We start from the raw sequence: 17471 nt of genomic DNA, 5'->3' as shown, positions 1-17471 counted from the left end.
TGTCTGCCAAGACAAATCAAGGACTTGCTCCTGCTTGGGATCATTTAGCGATCGTAGCTCTTCGGAATCCTTAAGGCAAAGTCGCAGAAAGGGAGATGGGAGATCTCTTGGGACAGAAGGGCCCGACTGGGCGGAGACGAATGCGGTTTCTCTTTTTGCTGTCTTTGGTCGGCCCGGTGCTCCCGGAGCAGATCCGCTACACTATTCCTGAGGAGCTGGCCATGGGCTCGCTGGTGGGGAACCTCCCCAAGGATCTGGGGCTTGGCGTTCAAGATTTGCCCACCCGAAACCTGCGGATTAGCGCACGGAAGAAATTCTTTACAGTGAGTACTGAGAACGGGGACTTACTTGTGAGCGACCGTATAGACCGAGAGCAGATTTGTGGCAAGAAGTCATCGTGTGTCCTAGAATTCGAAATGGTCGCTGAAAAGCCTTTGAACTTCTTTCATATAAGTGTGGTAATTCAGGATATCAATGACAACCCACCGACCTTTAGCCAAAATATCACTGAACTGGAAATCAGTGAACTGGCCCTAACTGGGGCCACTTTTTCCCTGGAATCCGCACAAGATTCAGATGTAGGTGTCAATTCCCTGCAGCAGTACTACCTCAACCCCAACCCGCACTTCTCTTTGATTCAGAAGGAGAACCCAGATGGCAGTAGGTACCCAGAACTGGTAGTGAAGACTCCCCTGGACAGGGAAGAGCAGTCCTGCCACCATCTGGTCCTCACCGCTGTTGACGGGGGGGACCCATCCAGAAGCTCCTCTACCCAGATAAGGGTGCTTGTGGCAGATGCAAATGATAACCCACCAGTGTTTACCCAGGATGTATACAGGGCCAGTGTTCGAGAGAACCTGCCCATGGGCTCCTCTGTACTAAGTGTGATGGCCACTGACTTGGATGAGGGGGTCAATGCTGAGATCACATACGCTTTCATCAACACTGGTAATGTAGTGAGACAGTTGTTCAAGCTGGACAGTAAAACAGGGGTACTCACCACTGGTGGAGAACTGGACTTTGAAGAGAGAGAGAGCTACACAATTGGGGTGGAAGCAAAGGATGGTGGCCGGCACACCGCACACTGTAAAATACAAATAGATATTTTGGATGAAAATGACAACGCTCCTGAGGTGACCCTGGATTCTGAATCTAAACAGATTCAAGAAGATGCTGAGCTGGGGACTGTTGTTGCCCTGATCAAAACACATGACCTAGATTCTGGATTTAATGGGGAAGTTTTCTGTCAACTACAAGGAAAGTTCCCATTTAAAATAGTTCAAGATACAAAAAATACATACATGTTGGTCACAGATGGAGTCCTAGATCGAGAACAGATTCCAGAATACAATATCACCATCACAGTCACAGATAGGGGAAAGCCGCCTCTCTCTTCCAACAGAAGTGTCCTCTTGAACATCATCGATGTCAACGACAATGCGCCTGTTTTCGGACAGGCTTTCTGTTTGGTCCATGTGGCTGAGAACAACCCCCCTGGAGCCTCCTTGCCCAAGTCAGTGCCTCCGACCCCGACCTGGGGCCCAACGGCCGCGTCTCCTACTCCATCGTGGCCAGCGACCTGGAGCCACGGGCGCTGGCGTCCTACGTGTCCGTGAGCGCGCAGAGCGGCGTGGTGTTCGCGCAGCGCGCCTTCGACCACGAGCAGCTGCGCGCCTTCGAGCTGACCCTGCAGGCCCGCGACCAGGGCTCGCCCGCGCTCAGCGCCAACGTGAGCCTGCGCGTGTTGGTGGACGACCGCAACGACAACGCGCCGCGGGTGCTGTACCCGGCGCTGGGGCCCGACGGCTCGGCGCTCTTCGACACGGTGCCGCGCGCCGCGCAGCCTGGCTACCTGGTCACCAAGGTGGTGGCGGTGGACGCCGACTCGGGACACAATGCCTGGCTGTCGTACCACGTGCTGCAGGCCAGCGAGCCGGGACTCTTCAGCCTGGGGCTGCGCACGGGCGAGGTGCGCACGGCGCGTGCTTTGGGCGACAGGGACGCGGCCCGCCAGCGCCTGCTGGTCGCTGTGCGGGATGGGGGACAGCCGCCCCTCTCGGCCACAGCCACGCTGAACCTGGCTTTCGCTGACAGTTTACAGGAGGTGCTGCCAGATGTCAGCGACCGGCCGGCGCCCTCTGACCCCCAGGCAGAGCTGCAGTTTTACCTGGTGGTGGCTTTGGCCTTGATTTCCGTGCTCTTCCTCCTCGCGGTGATTCTGGCGGTTGCCCTGCGCCTGGGACGCTCCTCCAGCCCCGCTGCCTGGGGCTGCTTTCAGACCAATGTGTGCTCCAAGACTGAATCTGGTGTTCTCCCCAACTTTATCGAAGGGACTCTGCCTTATTCTTACAATCTATGTGCTGCCTCACATTCCTCAAAGACTGAGTTTAAATTTCTCAATATAAAGCCTGATAATGTTCCACCACAAGATCTTCTGTGTAATGAAGCCTCTTGGTTTGAAAGTACCAGTGATGAAGATCCCCAAATGACTTCTAATTCAGTCAGTTCGCAACAGGTGAGTTGCTTCAAAACCCTTTATTTCCATAATCGTAACTAGATGTCAATAATTATTATAGAAGTAAAACATATACAGGCTAAGTATGTCCTGATTTTGTTGTATTTTGTTGATTTTTCTGGGCATCGCTTGGGGGCGTTTTTAGAATTTTTTATTCATTTATCAGTGTTGCAGTCTTTCATGGAAAGTGACCTTGTGATGGTCTTGAAATTTTTGTTAAATCTAAAGCCATATACCGTGAAACATTTTTGATACATTAGTATTACACTGTCATTGGGAAACATATTATCTATATATAATTAAACACAAAGGTAGGCAATTCAGTGGTTTACTTAATTTCAATGTAGTTAATCCTAAACTATGTTTTGTATATAATATATAAATATAAATTTTTGTCATTGTAGCCAATATATTTTCACTGCCTTTTCATGTTTTTATTTTTTAAACTTTTTTATTCATTTAAGTAATCTCTACACTCAATGGGAGGCTCAAATTCATGACCCCAAGATCAAGAGTTGCAGTCTCTGGGGAACCTGGGTGGCTCAGTTGGTTAAGCCTCTGCTTTCAGCTTAGCTCATGATCTCTGGGTCCTGGGACGGGTCCTGGGAGTGATCCCTGCTTCTGGCTCCCTGCTCAGCAGGGAATCTGTTTCTCCCTCTGCCCTTCCCCTCTCTCATGCTGTCTCTCAAGTAAACAAATAATATCTTTAGAAAAAATAATCTTAAGAGTTGCAGTCTCCTCTGACTGAGCCAGCCAAGCACCTCCCCTTTTCATTTTTTAAAAGGTATACAGAAGTATTGCCTAAATTAGGTCATTTATTCTGCATGTTAATAAAACAGACAATGACATCTAAAAATGGCAATACTTGTAATTGGCAGTACGTGGATTGGTTCCAAATATGTTGGTGGCAGTGCCCTTACTGAAAATGGGACAAATAGGAAAGACTTTTAACCACAGAGAACAAATTGAGGGTTGCTGGAAGGGAGGTGGACAGGGGGATGGACTAAATGGGTGATGGGCATTAAGGAGGGCACTTGTGATGAGCACTGGGTGTTATATGTAAGTGATGAATCACTAAATTTTACTCCTGAAACTAATATTATACTGTATGTTAACTAACTAGAATTTAAATAAGAACTTGAATCACAAGAAAATGAAAATGGGGCAAATATAAATGATGGTGGAATGTGAAAATTCAAGATTTACATAAAAGTGTAATCTTATTTCTGTTCTCCAAGGCCCTAAGATCTATAGCACAAAAATGAGTGGTAAATTCCAGGGAACATCTAAACTTATTCAAAATATGTGCTTTAATTCTTTTTGGGGAGAGAAATATTACCAGTGACACCTAAGCTGATTTAGCAGCAATAAGATTCTCTATATGATGGTTTCACAAAAATGGTGCAGTATTAAGTTAGGACTCTAAGTGTCGCTGTTCACTAACCCGGGTAAGGAAGGCAATGACAACTCGAGTTACATCCCCAGCAAAAAGCAGATCAGACACGATAGCTCTCCAGCTGCACAGAAATTCTAATCTAAAACGCTTCTCATCCGATCTTGTTTATGGAGCTTGGCTTCCAATTCTGAGAAGCACAAGAGTGATTGTGAACCCGTTCCCCCTACTTATAATTCCAAGGAAGTCTATAAGGAGCCAGTAATGGCCGCTCTGCAAAAGCGCCGGCGCTACAACGGGAGAGTGGTGCTCTTCATTCTCCTAGGGACTCTGTGGGAGGCCGGGGCCAGGCAGATTCGTTATTCCATTCCTGAGGAGCTAGACAAAGGTTCCTTCGTGGGAAACATCGCCGAGAACCTGGGGCTGGAGCCCCGGGAGCTGGCGGAGCGTGGGGTCCGCATCGTCTCCAGAGGTAGGTCACAGCTTTTTGCTCTGAACCCGCGAAGCGGCAGCTTGGTCACTGCGGACAGGATAGACCGGGAGGAGCTCTGTGCCCAGACTGCACCGTGTCTGGTGAGTTTTAACATCCTCATTGAGGATAAACTGAATCTTTATCCCATTGAAGTAGAAATACTGGACATTAATGACAATACACCCCGATTCTTCAGGGAAGAATTGGAAGTAAAAATTCCGGAAAACGCAGTCCCATCCTCTCGTTTTCCACTAATGGAGGTCTATGACCTGGATGTGGGAATGAACTCTCTTCAGGGCTTCAAACTCAGCGGGAATAGTCACTTCTCAGTGGACGTGCGGAGCGAAGCCAATAGGCCCAAATACCCGGAGCTGGTGTTGGAGCGCCCCCTGGATCGGGAGGGAGAAGCCGTTCACCACCTGGTCCTTACTGCTGTAGATGGTGGTGACCCCATCCGCTCAGGCACTGCGCGAATTCTGGTAATTGTCCTAGATGCGAATGACAATGCTCCAGTGTTTACTCAGCCTGTCTACCGTGTGAGCATTCCTGAAAATCTGCCAGTAGGTACACCAGTATTGACGGTAAATGCTACTGACCAGGATGAAGGAGTCCATGCAGAGGTAACGTATTCCTTCCTGAGGGTAACAGAAAAGATGTCAAAGATTTTCTGCTTGAATATTTCAACTGGAGAAATATCAACTTCTGCAAATCTAGACTATGAAGACTCAAGCTTTTATGAGCTGGATATTGAAGCCAGGGATCGGCCAGGTCTACTCGACAGAGCAAAAGTCTTAATAACTATCTTGGATGTAAATGATAATGTACCAGAAGTGGTAGTTACATCTGGAAGTAGATCAGTTGCTGAAAGTACGCCTCCAGGAACAGTAATCGCTCTTTTTCAAGTATATGATCGAGACTCTGGACCGAACGGCCTGGTAACATGTTCCATCTCAAGAAATATGCCATTTGAACTGGAAAAATCAGTAGACAATTATTATCAATTAGTGACCAATACAGTACTAGATCGAGAACAGGTATCCTTGTACAACATCACTATAACAGCTACAGACAAAGGAATTCCACCTTTGTCTACAGAAACGCTTATCTACCTATATGTGGCAGATATCAACGACAACCCGCCTGCCTTCCCCCAGTCCTCCTATTCTGTCCACATCCCTGAAAACAACCCCAGAGGTGCCTCTATCTTCTCTGTGACTGCACATGACCCGGACAGCCACGAGAATGCTCAAGTCACTTACTCCTTGTCTGAAGACTCTCTCCAGGGGGCTTCCCTATCCTCCTATGTGTCCATCAACTCTGACACCGGCATTCTGTATGCGTTGCACTCCTTCGACTATGAGCAGTTCCGTGACCTGCAGTTGAGAGTGACTGCGCACGACAGCGGGGACCCACCGCTTAGCAGCAATGTGTCCTTGAGTATATACATTGTGGACCAGAATGACAACACACCAGAGATCCTGTACCCCACCCTGCCCACTGACGGTTCCACCGGCGTGGAGCTGGCACCCCGATCCGCAGAGCCCGGCTACCTGGTCACCAAGGTGGTGGCGGTGGACAGAGACTCTGGACAGAACGCCTGGCTGTCCTACCACCTGCTCAAGGCCAGCGAGCCTGGGCTCTTCGCGGTGGGGCTGCACACGGGCGAGGTGCGCACGGCGCGGGCCCTGCTGGACAGAGACGCACTCAAGCAGAGCCTGGTGGTGGCGGTGCAGGACCACGGCCAGCCCCCTCTCTCGGCCACCGTCACGCTCACCGTGGCCGTGGCCGACAGCATCCCGGACGTCCTGGCCGATCTGGGCAGCATCAGGACCCCCGGCGACCCAGACGATTCGGACCTCACGCTGTACCTGGTGGTGGCGGTGGCCGCAGTGTCCTGCGTCTTCCTCGCCTTTGTCATCGTGCTGCTGGCGCTCAGGCTGAGGCGCTGGCACGCGTCGCGCCTGCTCCAGGCTTCAGGAGGCGGGCTGGTGGGCGTGCCGGCCTCGCGCTTTGTGGGCGTGGACGGGGTGCGGGCTTTCCTGCAGACCTATTCTCACGAGGTCTCGCTGACCGCGGACTCGCGGGAGAGTCACGTGATCTTCCCCCAGCCCAACTATGCGGACACGCTCATCAGCCAGGAGAGCTGTGGGAAAAGCGAGCCTCTTTTGATTCAGGAAGATTCAGGTTTTTGTAAAGAGGAAGACTCCTTTGTTCAGGTGAGGTTATTCCTTTTATTTTATTTGAACAGGAAAGTTTAAATTTTTCTTTGATCACTGCTTAGTTTTCTTGGTCTTTGCGTTGGGTCAATTTCAGAAGATTCTTTTTTATATCAGTAGAGCTCTATTAAAGCTTAGTATTCTTAGTACTCTCTAATTTCGAGGAAAAAATTCTTAGTGTATGCTGTAGATTTTCTTTACTTTTCTCCTGCTGGCAAGGTCTTTGTGCCTTGGGTTACATACATCTCTTGTTAGGGTTTGGTTTTAGTTTTGGTCCCCCCCCCCCGAATTGTGACATCTCTAAGATTCTTTTGGGGGCTCTTGGGTGGTCCAGTTGGTTAAACTCTTGATTTCGGCTCAGGTCATAATGTCAGGACCCTCATATCCGGGTCATGAGATCCAGCCCTGGGCTCTGTACTCAGCCCCAGTCTGCTTAAGACTCTCCCTCCTCCTCCCTTTGCCCCTCCCCGTGCTCTCTCTCCTCTCTCTCTAAAATACATAAACTCTTTTAAAAAAAGATTCTCTTTCTAAAGAAAAAAATTGCGGTCTCTGTTAAAGAAGATCGAGGTCTCAGTTTTTCCACAATGTTAACTAAAAGCAAGTTTTTTCTAAAATAACGGAGATCTGTGAGAGATACTTCCCCCTTTACTACTTAGGAGTCAAAAATTATTTTCAGGAAAGATGAAAGTAATTCAGACAAGACCTGATCTTTGGTGTTAGAAAACTTGAATAATATTCCTGGAATTATCTGTTATTCATCTCAGGCCAGTCACAGTATCTATAGTTTTTAAATTAACATGTAAATTAAAAAGACTTGTCTTACCTACCTCGCACAAATTCTGAGAAAATATCATAAAATAATTTTATTATTTTCAACTGTAAAGCAGTATAATGAACAAATATTTGTTGACATCACCAGTGTTATAATTTTTAACAGATGTAAGCACCTGATGCTGTATGCCTCCTACAATATCTTCTCCAATCTATGTGCTTGATGATATTTAAAAATGAAAGTGAATTTTTAAATATGCTTATTAGTGTCCACTTACAAGGCCATATCCCTAAAAAATAGAGGACTAAATAGTGAATGGGAGAATGAAGGATGAACAGTGTTCAGATAAGAATTGAAATAATTTAGCATATTTAACCCAGATAAAATAAGGCTTCTGTCACGTAGAGAAACTCTATTCAAATATTTAAGGAAAAGGGGCGCCTGGGTGGCACAGCGGTTAATCGTCTGCCTTCAGCTCAGGGCGTGATCCCGGCGTTCCGGGATCGAGTCCCACATCAGGCTCTTCCGCTATGAGCCTGCTTCTTCCTCTCCCACTCCCCCTGCTTGTGTTCCCTCTCTCGCTGGCTGTCTCTCTCTGTCGAATAAATAAATAAAATCTTTAAAAAAAAATATTTAAGGAAAGGAGGGTTGTCATTAGAAGAATGATTCATCATGGCCCAAAGGTGTGGATGAAATTGTGGCTTGGTGAATAGGAAAAAAACCCAAAATTTTGAGTTGTTGAAGTTGTTCTAATGTAAAATGAATTGCCTAGGAGGTAGGAGGTTCTATTATTAGCTCTTTCCAAAAGTAAGCTGATGGCCCTGGACTTAATAGAATACAGAGGATAATAGAATTTGATGAGTTGATGAAGTACATGATAGCCAAGGTCTTTGCCAATCCTGAGTTGGAGGATTCTGTGATCTGATAATGCAATAGATTGGCCACTTATGCTTCTAAATTTGCTATGCACATTTAACGTTAAATAATTGAAAAGATCTCTTGAGAATAAATGAGAATCTCCTTTATAACCTGAAATTGTCAGTCTTCTTTAAGATAATACTGACTTGATGCCTTTAAATTAGGTACGAAAGGTAATATATGTTTCTCTAAATCAATATTGTGATATTTACATCTCAGCAGTTATTGTAGAATTATTTATTTCAAGATTCCAAATGTATATGACTAAGAGATTCCGGTCACACACATTTTCAAATCTGATTTGTTTGGATGTTTGTGATATAATCCTTTGATGGTTTTAATCAAAATTTAATAGTGAATAAGGTGCCTGGCTGGCACAGGTGCATTCAGTTTCAGCTCAGGTAATGATCTCAGGGTCTTGAGGTTGGTCCCCAAGTCAAACTCCACACTCAGCGCAGAGTCTGCATAAGACTCTGTCCCCCTCTCCCTTTGTCCCTACATCCTGTGCTCTCTCTCTCTCTCTCTCTCTCAAATAAATAAATAAATATAAAAAGAACTTAATAGTATGTAATTTTAAAGAACTTGAAACTTGGATATCGGTCATGGGAGTCAGATTGTCTCATACAAGTATTAAGATTTGTTTCATATGGTCTGAGAGTGTAAATGTTATTTCTTATATCACCAGTTCTGGATGATTTAAACCACATTTTGAAAAAAAATAAACTACATGCATTTATAAGCAAAGCTCACTAACTGGGTTTTGTGGATAGTAGGCTGGTTTATATTATTCTCTTATCTGCTCACTCACTAACTGGGGGAGTATAGGATGGTTTATTTTATTCTCTTATCTGAAGTACCTATGTCCATTTCATTTAAAGAGATAAAATACTTTATTGGGAAAGTTATCAGATTTTACTCTCAGTAATATTCATTCATGTGGACTGACCAAGTGTTAAATCGTAGTACTCATGGAATTTGCTAAATTCTGACTGAGGCTCTCTGACTTACATACCATATAGATAATTGTTAATAAGATAAACAGTCTAAGATTTTGAGTATATACTGAATTTTGAAGCATCAGGGGAAAAAGTACCAAATTATTGGGCTAGTTTATCATCTGTGAAAACAACCCATCTGATCAAACTTCTATTGAGGTAGCAGTTGTCAACGGGAAGGAGTAAAATTTCAGAGAGCGATAGAAAATACCTGCATCTTTGCCTGGGAATTAAAACCCAAACAGAACTCCAAACAAATGTCTTCTCATTAGAAAAAAGTTCCATAAAGAAATGAGAGAAGATTGGGTCAGTTAAGCATCTGCCTTCAGCTCGGGTCATGATCCCAGGGTTGTGGGATGGAGCCCTTCCTTGTGCTCCCTGCTCAGCAGGGGAGCCTGCTTCTCCCTCTTCCTCTGCCTGCCACTCCCCCTGCTTGTGCTCTGTCTCTTGTCAAATAAATACATAGAATCTTTAAAAGAGAGAAAGAAAGGAGAGAAGATGAATAACTTAATGTCTGGGAAGTCAGTTAGACTTTCCACAGAATTTTTTTCCATAGAATTTGTTTATGCAAGTACAAAAATGAAGGTCGATTCTTCCCAATAAGTCAATCAATAAAAATGTACTTCCTTTAAAACTGTAAACTTATTTCAATTTTATATAGTAAGCTTATGTTATATTTAATGTATCTTAGTGATCTAGTAGAGATCTTTAATATTTAAATTTATGTTGTAGAATAACATAGAAAACTTGATTGCTAGAGATAATACAGCCAGTTACTCCCTAATGTATGCTTTATGTTCAGAGTATGTTCATCATCTTATTTATCTAGATCTTAGTTAATTAGCTCCAAAGAAGTTATCCAGAGACCTCTTTTAAAATAGTAGAATAGGGGCACCTGGGTGGCGCAGTCGTTAAGCGTCTTCCTTCGGCTCAGGGCGTGATCCCGGCGTTGTGGGATCGAGCCCCACATCAGGCTCCTCCGCTATGAACCTGCTTCTTCCTCTCCCACTCCCCCTGCTTGTGTTCCCTCTCTCGCTGGCTGTCTCTATCTCTGTCACATAAATAAATAAAATCTTTAAAATAAAATAAAATAAAATAGTAGAATAAGAAACAAATGTGAAGATGACCCTATGAATTTTGAAGTGTTAGGTAGAAAAAGATCACGACATCTGGAACTGTAATATCTAGACCCAAAATTTTGTTTGAAAATGTCTGTCATGATCTTTAATGACTTTGCTTACATCAACAGAAAGTTCAAAATTACTACGAAACAAATAGTATTTAACTTCTACTTATGGAATTAATGTGTAATACTCATTTGGCTCCTTTGAACAAAAAGTTATTTTATCTACTTGGTAAAGAAAACATGGCTATAAATTGATAGATTGAAACAATTTCATTCAAAGTATTGCCTATATTTTGCACCAGTGCCATCAGAGAGCAGAAATAGATTGCTTAGTTAGAAAATCCCCAAGAAATAAGCTAAGAAGCATTTTCAATGTTACTTCTGATTTCTCCTCCTGGTGCTGCTATCTACTCCCCTAGAGCTTAAAATAATTTGCAAAGCAAGGTTATTTCTTTTTTTTTAAGTTTATGTATTTATTTATGTAAGTAATCTCTACACACAACATGGGGCCTGAGCTTACAACCCTGAAATCGAGAGTTGTGTGCTCTTCTGAGTCAGTCAGGCACCCCATAAGGTAAGTTTATTTCTTGCCAGGTGTTCATTTCAGGACAGGTAACTCTTTTCTTCTGCAACTATGTGGACAGAATTTTATTCCTATCAGCTAGGAGTAACCTCAGATCCATCAACAATTGAGTTTTACTTAATTAACATCAATGGAACAATTGGTACCCTTAAGAATCTTCTCAGGACAGTGTATGCTCAAAGCCTATCTGGAGCCCCATCTTTTTTTCAGTTATTCTAGAATCGGGTAGGATGATCATTTGAATTGCATAATGAAGAGAAGCAGTCAACACCCACTTTCTTATGAATCCACAGGCAGTAGAATCTCTGCAAATTCCTGCCTTCTACGCAAAATGAGTTGCTTCTATAGCTGATTGTTCCTGCTTCGATTATCACCTCCTCTCTAATGGCAGTTTTTGAGCATAAACCATCAACCAAGGCAGATGATTTTCTTTTTTCTTCTCAGAACACTGTAAGTGAGGATATTTGTATTCCAACAATGGCTTTACTACTATATAGTCAAGGAAGTCAAGGACAAGGCAATTCCCTCTCATTTTAAAAATCATTAAAATGAAGGTATTGGACTAAATCATCTCTAAGATTTCCTCCAGTCAAAAACTTTATTAAATTACCTCTCTGTATTCTAAAGAAAAATTTGACTCTGTGAGTCTTACATAGTGGTGTCTAGAACATAGTAGGTATTCAATATTATTGAATTAATTTATTATACTCTGATGTAAACAGTTTCTATATAACATCTTTCTTATGTATATATACACATATCTTTTCAAAATAAAATCACACTTTTCCAGCAAACGCTGATTTTACTATGTTCTATGAAGCCTGAGGCAGTACCCAATATCATTTCAAAGTTGAAATGCAGGGGCGCCTGGGTGGCGCAGTCGTTAAGCGTCTGCCTTCGGCTCAGGGCGTGATCCCGGAGTTATGGGATCGAGCCCCACGTCAGGCTCCTCCGCTATGAGACTGCTTCTTCCTCTCCCACTCCCCCTGCTTGTGTTCCCTCTCTCGCTGGCTGTCCCTATCTCTGTCGAATAAATAAATAAAATATTTATTAAAAAAAAAGTTGAAATGCAAAACAAAAAATTTTAAAAATTATCTGGGATTAGTAAGCATCATGAACATTGTTGCATTAATTCATTTTCATGAAATATATTTTTAAATAATATCAAAGATATATAAATCGAAGAAACATAAATGGAAGGATTTTGAAGGATAAAACAACTTTCTGAAAAATCAGTTATTTTGCTTCAGTATGGTGCAGTAACTTAGTAAGGACTCTGAGCGCCGCTGTTCACCAGCCAGGGGGAAATGGTGCAAAAGATCCGCCAGAACCACTGAGCTTTTACCGTACAAAGAAACACCAGATTGAGACAAACTCTCTTCCAAGCTGCATCAAGCTGCATCAAACTCAGGTCTCTTATATTAGATTCTGGGCTGCTTTTACGGATACAAAAGATTCCACGCGGACACACTGGCATCCAGAAGCACAATAGGAGGTAGCCTGGTGTCTAAACAAGATCAGCACAACAATGGCGGCTCTGCAGAGGGGTCCGGACTACAGAAGATTCATCCTGATCTCCATCCTCCTGGGGACCCAGAGGGAAGCTTGGGCAAGACACATTCTCTACTCCGTGCCAGAGGAGACAGACAAAGGGTCTTTTGTGGGTAACATTGCTAAGGATCTGGGCCTGGAGCCTGGGGAACTGACGGAGCGCGGAGTCCGCATCGTCGCCAGAGGTAGGACGCAGCTTTTTGCTTTGAATCCGCGAAGCGGCAGCTTGGTCACCGCAGACAGAATAGACCGGGAGGAGCTCTGTGCTCAGAGTGCGCGGTGCCTAGTGAACTTTAACATCCTGATGGATAAAATGAATCTTTACCCTGTAGAAGTGGAAATAATAGATGTTAATGACAATGCTCCTAGATTCTTGACGGAAGAGATGACTGTAAAAATAACGGAGAACACAGCTCCTGGGGTGCGGTTTCCGTTAAATGAGGCTCTGGATCCAGATGTGGGCACGAACTCCCTCCAGAGCTACCAGCTCAACCCCAATCATCACTTCTCCCTGGTTGTGCAGACTGGAGACGATGGAGCCAAATATCCAGAATTAGTGCTGGAAAGGGTGCTGGATCGAGAGGAAGAGGCAGTTCACCACTTACTCCTTACAGCCTCTGACGGTGGCGACCCACCCCTATCCCAAACTGCCCACATCCAAGTAACAGTGGTGGATGTGAACGATCACGCGCCAGTCTTCTCTTTGCCTCAGTACCAAGTAACTGTCCCTGAGAACGTTCCAGTGGGCACAAGATTGCTCACGGTACATGCTGTTGACCTGGATGAGGGAGTCAATGGGGAAGTGACATATTCTTTCCGGAAAATAACTCAGAAGATTCTGCAGATATTCCAACTGAACCCTCATACAGGAGAATTATCAACTTTAGAAGGGCTAGATTATGAAGAGTCCAGCTACTATGAAATGCAAGTTCAGGCTCAGGACGGTGCTGGTAGTATGACAAGGGCTAAAGTAATGATCACAATTTTAGATGTGAATGACAATGCCCCAGAAGTTACTGTCACATCTGTAAGCAACTCAATCCCTGAAGACATTCCTCCTGGAACCATAGTTGCTCTTTTCTACCTTCAAGATCGAGATTCCGGCAAGAATGGTGAAGTGGCCTGCACTATTTCAGAAAATCTGCCTTTTAAATTAGAAAGATCAATAGACAATTACTATAGGTTGATGACAGCGAAAAACCTAGACCGGGAAAAATGCTCTGTGTATAACATCACACTGAAAGCCACAGATGGTGGAACCCCACCCTTGTCCTCAGAAACTCACATCTCCATGAATGTGGCAGATACCAACGACAACCCGCCTGCCTTCCCCCAGTCCTCCTATTCTGTCTACATCCCTGAAAACAACCCCAGAGGTGCCTCTATCTTCTCTGTGACTGCACATGACCCGGACAGCCACGAGAATGCTCAAGTCACTTACTCCTTGTCTGAAGACTCTCTCCAGGGGGCTTCCCTATCCTCCTATGTGTCCATCAACTCTGACACCGGCATTCTGTATGCGTTGCACTCCTTCGACTATGAGCAGTTCCGTGACCTGCAGTTGAGAGTGACTGCGCACGACAGCGGGGACCCACCGCTTAGCAGCAATGTGTCCTTGAGTATATACATTGTGGACCAGAATGACAACACACCAGAGATCCTGTACCCCACCCTGCCCACTGACGGTTCCACCGGCGTGGAGCTGGCACCCCGATCCGCAGAGCCCGGCTACCTGGTCACCAAGGTGGTGGCGGTGGACAGAGACTCGGGCCAGAACGCCTGGCTGTCCTACCGCCTGCTCAAGGCCAGCGAGCCAGGGCTTTTCGCGGTGGGGCTGCACACGGGCGAGGTGCGCACGGCGCGGGCCCTGCTGGACAGAGACGCGCTCAAGCAGAGCCTGGTGGTGGCGGTGCAGGACCACGGCCAGCCCCCTCTCTCGGCCACCGTCACGCTCACTGTGGCCGTGGCCGACAGCATCCCGGACGTCCTGGCCGATCTGGGCAGCATTAGGACCCCCGGCGACCCAGATGATTCGGACCTCACGCTGTACCTGGTGGTGGCGGTGGCCGCAGTGTCCTGCGTCTTCCTCGCCTTTGTCATCGTGCTGCTGGCGCTCAGGCTGAGGCGCTGGCACGCGTCGCGCCTGCTCCAGGCTTCAGGAGGCGGGCTGGTGGGCGTGCCGGACTCGCACTTCGTGGGCGTGGACGGGGTGCGGGCTTTCCTACAGACCTATTCGCATGAGGTCTCGCTGACCGCGGACTCGCGGGAGAGTCACGTTATCTTCCCCCAGCCCAACTATGCGGACATGCTCCTCAGTTTGGAGACCTGTGAGAAAAAAGATCCTTTATTAAACTCCATAGATTTTCGTGAATGTAAGGATGAAGCAGAAAATATTCAGGTGAGTTCACTGATTCCTTTATATTTTCAAGGAATTATGTTTTGTGTAATTTATTGTTTCGTGAAAGAAGTGTTTTGAACATGTGGTGAAAAATCTTCAAAGAGGTAAACCAAGTTCAATGATTTATTTCAGTGGTGATACTTTAATATAGAAAAACTTGGTGGCATAGGTTTTGGTGTCCTTTCCATAGTGAAAGCCTGTGGACAAGATTGTGAATAATGGACTATCACATTTTTATATCTTTCACCTATTTTCCACTCAGTGTTCTTAATTCATGTGTTTTATAAATGAGAATGAATTGTTATATCTTTCCCATTGCCCTAGGTTATCAAGAGGTTACCCATTAGGTTATCCACCTCCCCTCTGGTAACCATTAGTTTGTTCTCAATAGTTAAGAGTCCATTTCTTGGGGGTGCCTGGGTGGCTAAGTCAGTTAAGCATCCAGCTGTTGATCTCAGCTCAGCTCTTGATCTTAGGGTCGTTAGTTCAAGTCCTGCCCTGCCTTGGGCTCCATGTGGGCATGGAGCGTACTTAAAAAAAAAAAAAAGTCTGTTTCTTGGCTTGTCTCTCTCTCTTGTTTTTCCTTGCTCATTTGTTCATTTCTTAAATTCACATATGAGTGAAATCATATGATATTTGTCTTTCACTGATTTATTTCACCTAGCATTATAATCTCTAGCTCCATCCATGTCTTCGTAAATGGCAAGATTTCATTTTTATGGCTGAATAATAGTTCATTGTGTGTGTGTATATACAACACATCTTCTTTATCCATTCATCAGTCAGTGAACACTTAGGCTGTTTCCATAATTTGGCTAGTTTAAATAATGGTGCTATAAACATAGGGGGGCATGTATCCCTTTGAATTAGTGTTTTTGTATCTTGGCAAATACCCAGTAGCACCATTACTGGATCATAGGATGGTTCTATTTTTAACTTTTTGAGGAACCTCCATATTGTTTTCTACAGTGACTGCATCAGATTGCATTCTCGTCAACAGTGTAAGAGGGCTACTTTTTCTCCACATCCTTACCAGCACTTGTAATTTCTTGTGTTTTTTATTTTAGCCATTATGACAGGTGTGAGGTGATATTTCGCTTCTTGACATATTTAAAGCATAATTGTCTATTAAAGTTAGCTTCTGCTAGGTTAGACTAATGCCTAAAGAATGAAATGTGTGGGATGCCTGGGTGGCTCAGTCCCTTTGGCTCAGGTCATGATCTCAGGGTCCTGGGATGGACCCCTGAGTGGGGCTTCATGCTCAGCGGGGAATCTGCTTTTCCCTCTCCCTCTGCTCCCCCCCCATGCTCTCTTTCTCTCACTCTCCCTCAAATAAATTCTTAAATAAAAGAATGAAATGTGTGCATTAAGCTTCACTAAGATCTATATCAATGACATGGACCTAATGAAACAATAAAGGTTATTGTCTGAAACCAATAAAATATGACATTAAATAAAATATCATTTCAGGTGGCACCTGTGAAATAAGCAGATGTTTTAAAACAAAATTCTATTGTGCTATTTTGTTGGTACAGCCACGTGAAGTGTGTTTGTGGACTCTCCTAGTGGGAGATTGGGGGTGCTTGCTTTATGAAACAACCATATACTCAAGTCCTAGACCAGAAATTGATTCAACTTGTTGGATCTCCTGAAAAATTCAGTTACAAATAACCCAATCTGGGGTTAACTACTTTTTTTATTCATTATATAACATTTCAGTAAAGGCCAGTATATCAGTTGATTAGCAACTAGAAGGGGTGGATGACAATTAATCTTCTTTACTTGGATCTACTTCTTTACTAGGAACTATGCAAAATATTATTCCTCTTGTAACTTTGAAGACTGATGTTACATTTTGTAACCAGGAAAATAATTGTGCAATAGGAAGGAGGGGGATAGGCTAACTCTTTCCTGGCTATGTTTAAACTTTCGAGTACTAAATGAAAGGACTTTTTTTTGAACACAGCATTGTATGTGGTGGTATTTTGCATAAAAGGGGATGTGCAGTAGTGTGGAAGTATGTTTCATATATTTTTCAGTGTTCAGATGTATAATCACTTGGGGAGAAGACAATATTACTGACAACTTTGTGAGGCGGGAATATGATTAACAGCTATTTTGAAAAGGAAAATCCCCCAACCAGATTCATTAGATACTTAATAATATTTTTAAACAAAGGAAAGAAGCCACCACTAAATTCAGTATGCTATTGCAATGAATATTCTAAGGACTATTTCATCAGTTGAGGTCATCATGAGTGTTGTATTTAAGCACGCAAGTGAGAACCAGTACCTCACTGCCGTAGACCAGGGTTAGCTACTTTGGATTTGAAGGCAAAATATATCTCTCTGGTAACTTTGAAGGTTGATGTTATATATTATAACCAGGAAAATAATTGTGCAATGCAAAGGAAAGGGAATAGGCTAACGATATTACGGCTATAGTTTCCTTAACTGATAGAAGTGTATGTCAGATAATATTACTATAAAGAAATAGTTGAAACTATTTTGAAAAAAAGAAGGGTTTAGAGGT

General features: G+C 44.1%; 2 protein-coding genes across 8 annotated transcripts in view; both read left to right on the top strand.

Moving 5' to 3' along the window:
* The window catches only part of LOC103663913 (protocadherin gamma-C4), a 176275-nt gene that overhangs the window by 38074 nt on the left and 120730 nt on the right, over window positions 1–17471 (top strand). Inside the window, exon 1 of one of the 7 annotated variants that reach the window (XM_040622314.1) lies at window positions 4158–6596. The exons of 5 other annotated variants lie outside the window; for them this stretch is intronic. In XM_040622314.1, coding sequence (XP_040478248.1) covers window positions 4173–6596 — 2424 coding nt within the window. In that variant the 5' untranslated portion in view covers window positions 4158–4172. Of the gene's footprint in view, window positions 1–4157; window positions 6597–12503; window positions 14940–17471 lie in introns of those variants that run through there. One more of the 7 variants, XM_040622320.1, reaches the window with a different exon arrangement.
* LOC103663917 (protocadherin gamma-B3-like) lies at window positions 141–1623 on the top strand. Its single transcript, XM_040621955.1, has one exon. The coding sequence runs from the start codon at window positions 141–143 to the stop codon at window positions 1614–1616; it is 1476 nt and encodes a 491-aa protein (XP_040477889.1). The 3' UTR covers window positions 1617–1623.

The sequence above is a fragment of the Ursus maritimus genome, unplaced genomic scaffold, assembly GCF_017311325.1.
Source record: "Ursus maritimus isolate PB19 unplaced genomic scaffold, ASM1731132v1 scaffold_5, whole genome shotgun sequence".
NCBI lineage: Eukaryota > Metazoa > Chordata > Mammalia > Carnivora > Ursidae > Ursus > Ursus maritimus.
Note: the sequence above shows the minus strand (reverse complement) of the source record. Positions and strands in the feature narration are given on the sequence as shown.

What these genes read in the sequence shown, in the direction of transcription:
- LOC103663917 (XM_040621955.1), top strand. Translation starts at nt 141, where the DNA reads ATGCGGTTTCTCTTTTTGCTGTCTTTGGTCGGCCCGGTGCTCCCGGAG.